At 51.4% G+C, this 2,726-nt stretch overlaps 1 protein-coding gene across 1 annotated transcript in view; it reads left to right on the plus strand.

The window, feature by feature from the left end:
• Window positions 1-1,424: 1,424 nt before the first annotated feature.
• Window positions 1,425-2,726, plus strand: part of NKD1 (naked cuticle homolog 1) — a 202,622-nt gene continuing 201,320 nt past the window's right edge. Inside the window, 3 exon segments of the mRNA XM_019505694.1 lie at window positions 1,425-2,119; window positions 2,121-2,174; window positions 2,176-2,343. Coding sequence (XP_019361239.1) covers window positions 1,991-2,119; window positions 2,121-2,174; window positions 2,176-2,343 — 351 coding nt within the window. The 5' untranslated portion in view covers window positions 1,425-1,990.

A 2,726-nucleotide genomic window follows, 5' to 3' on the forward strand; every position in this document is an offset into this window, starting at 1 on the left:
TCCTTTGCCCCATCTCCCCCAAAATGTGAGGGGTTGAAAACACAGAGTTGGACCAAAATGTTTTGGAGTGGACCCTTTTACACCAATCCCTACGTGGTTTGAGTAGTGGTTTGTAGAGCAAATTTCTTAGAAACGCTCACTCTTCTTTTTCAAAACTTGAGCTACTAAGTACTCTGCTCTTTTTGTTCTCTTTTATCTTGCCCAGCTGAACTAAAATAATCCCGAGGGAGATGTGATTTTCATAGAGTAAAAAATAATGACCAGCAGAAGGAAGGAAACACGTTTTTCATGACTGTGAAAATTCTCTGTACAAAAATGCAAGGGGTTTTTTATTTATCCTGTCTGTAAAACAAAACTAATGTTCTAAAATCTGGAGAAGCCTGGCTTTTTTATTTTATTATTAATATGGCTGATAGAGGATGTTGTCCATGACCATTCTAGGCCATTAACACCTCTGCCCTTGAAGGATGAATGTTTCTCATATTCATGGTGACTTGACTTGAATTATTTGTATAAGAAAAGATTACTCACATGAGTAACAGTTTGCTGATTCTTATGCTTCTAGGAAGACCAGGCTTTTTAAAACATGTCATCTGTTGTGGCATTTTCTTTGAAGTTTTCTGATGCCTAGCACCTGAGCAGTTACTTTGTATCTGGGATATAATTTGAAGTGACAAGGTGTGTATTTGTATTAAATTTCCAGATACCAGTATATTTGGCATCCACAGAGGGAAAAGGAAGGACACTTCATTTGACTCTTATTTATATGAACATCATCAGTCTATTTAAAATACTGTATTTCTGAATATACACCAAAAGAGGGGTCCTGATGCAGGCAAGTTTTCAGAGGGGAAGGAGACCTTGACTTCTGAGGGAGCTTAGTAATGGAAATGTTTGACAACCTCATTTAGCACCCAATACTGTAGTGCTTAACCCAGGCAAATGACCTAAAATCCTAAGGGGCTGATCCTGGGAGATTCAGAATGCTGTCAAGTCCCAGAGAAGGTGATGATCCTGATTTTGGGTTTCCCAAGAGTGCTTTGAGTTGTGTCAGCTGTTACCTGGGTGCTGCAAGGCTGGCAGGATGCTGTGGATTTCCACTTCTGGCATAAGCTTGCTCCAACTGTGGGAAGGGCCAAGGAAGCTGCTTTACACCACTGTCCACTGGGAGCCCTCTGGCACTAGGCATGCCGGGAACTGGAAGCACAGCAGGCAGTGGTGGGGTGAATGGCTTTGACATACTGCATTCCAGTTTCCTGGGGCTTCTGGGTCAGCACGGGGCCAGTTGCAGCTGTAGCTAAATTAGAGCGGTCTCCACCAGTGTTGCAATTTGCACCAGTCCCCAGCAGGGCCAGACACAGGCATGGGTGAATTGGGCATCCGCCCGGGGTCCAGACAGAAAGGGGGCCTGAAAATGGTAAATTTTGGATTATTATTATCATTATCTGTGGCGAAGGGGGACCGAAACTAAAAGTTCGTTTGGGGCTGACAGGAGTCTAGGTACGTTGCTGGTCCCAGAAACAAGGTGGTGCAAACTTGGCACAAAACCACTCTCACACCCCCCTCCCACCCTAGTCCTCAAACCGGTTGGTCTAGGAATGGAGCATGGGAGGAAAACATAAAAGCCAAAATCCGGTCCCCAGACACCCTCTTTGGAAGTGTGTGAGGCTGGGGCTGGCATATTGTCCTCGCGCAGCACGAAGGAGCAAGGAGGTCTGCAAAGCTGCAGCTGGGTGTGGGGAAGGGGAAGGACCAGGCGCCTGGGGGGCATGCAGCGTGCCCCAAAGTCCCCCCCGGCATCAGCTCGAGCAAACACATTGCAGCTATTAGAAAGGGGCCTCCTCCTCTGCCTTCCCAGCGCTTCCTCCATGGCTCTGTGCTCTGCTGCCTGTGTCTGGCTGGAAGTGAAATGCACTAGAGCTGCCGCCGCCGCCGCTGCTGCTCCTTTTTTTTTTTTTTGGAGACTCCAAAAGGATCTTTATTCCCTTTCATGTGCCGCCTCAGTCCAATAGGAAGCCAGCGCCTGCCTGCAAGTGGTCTAATCTCAATGAGGTGTCAATCATGTTCCCTGGTGGGTGAAGTAAGGTCTTTTGTAACCGCCTCTGTCTTTGGGAAAAGAGGAGAGCGAGGAGCACGGAGAGGGACCCGGACCCGGACCCGGACCGCGCTGCAGAGGGGACCCGAGCCGCGCTCTGGCTCTGGCTCTGGCTCTGGCAGGGGGGCGGCGCGGCACATGGATGTGTAGCCCCGCCGGGACTGTGCCCAGGGAGCCCCCGCAAACAGTCCAATGAGTCGCAACTGCAGATCCATGCAGAGAAATGGGGAAACTTCACTCCAAACATGGTTAGTTCCTTCCCCAGCCCCTTCCCCTTGCTCGGCTCGTTGCTGGGATTGTATGCCGGCCTCTAATCTTCTCCCTTTATTATTCCCCCCGCTGCCGCGGACGTGCCCAGCTGCCGTGTGTAAGCCCCGGGAAAGCCCCGAAGGTAGGCACGGCTCTTCGCGGCCACCCCGCCTCGCCCCCCGCTTGCCCCTCAAACTTTGCGCCGCCGCCCGCACCCGGCTCGGGGCTGCCCCGGGGCCCGGGCGCGGCGCGGGGGCAGGCGGGGGCACCGCTCCAGCGTGGCGTTGTCTCCTCTGCTTTCCTAGGTGATAGTTTCGCGGTGAACGCCTCCCTGGCTCGGAAGGGCATTGAGGACTGGATGGTGAAGCAGAAATACTGCGGG

This window comes from Gavialis gangeticus, unplaced genomic scaffold (assembly GCF_001723915.1).
Source record: "Gavialis gangeticus isolate Ggan-Ray unplaced genomic scaffold, GavGan_comp1, whole genome shotgun sequence".
Lineage (NCBI taxonomy): Eukaryota > Metazoa > Chordata > Crocodylia > Gavialidae > Gavialis > Gavialis gangeticus.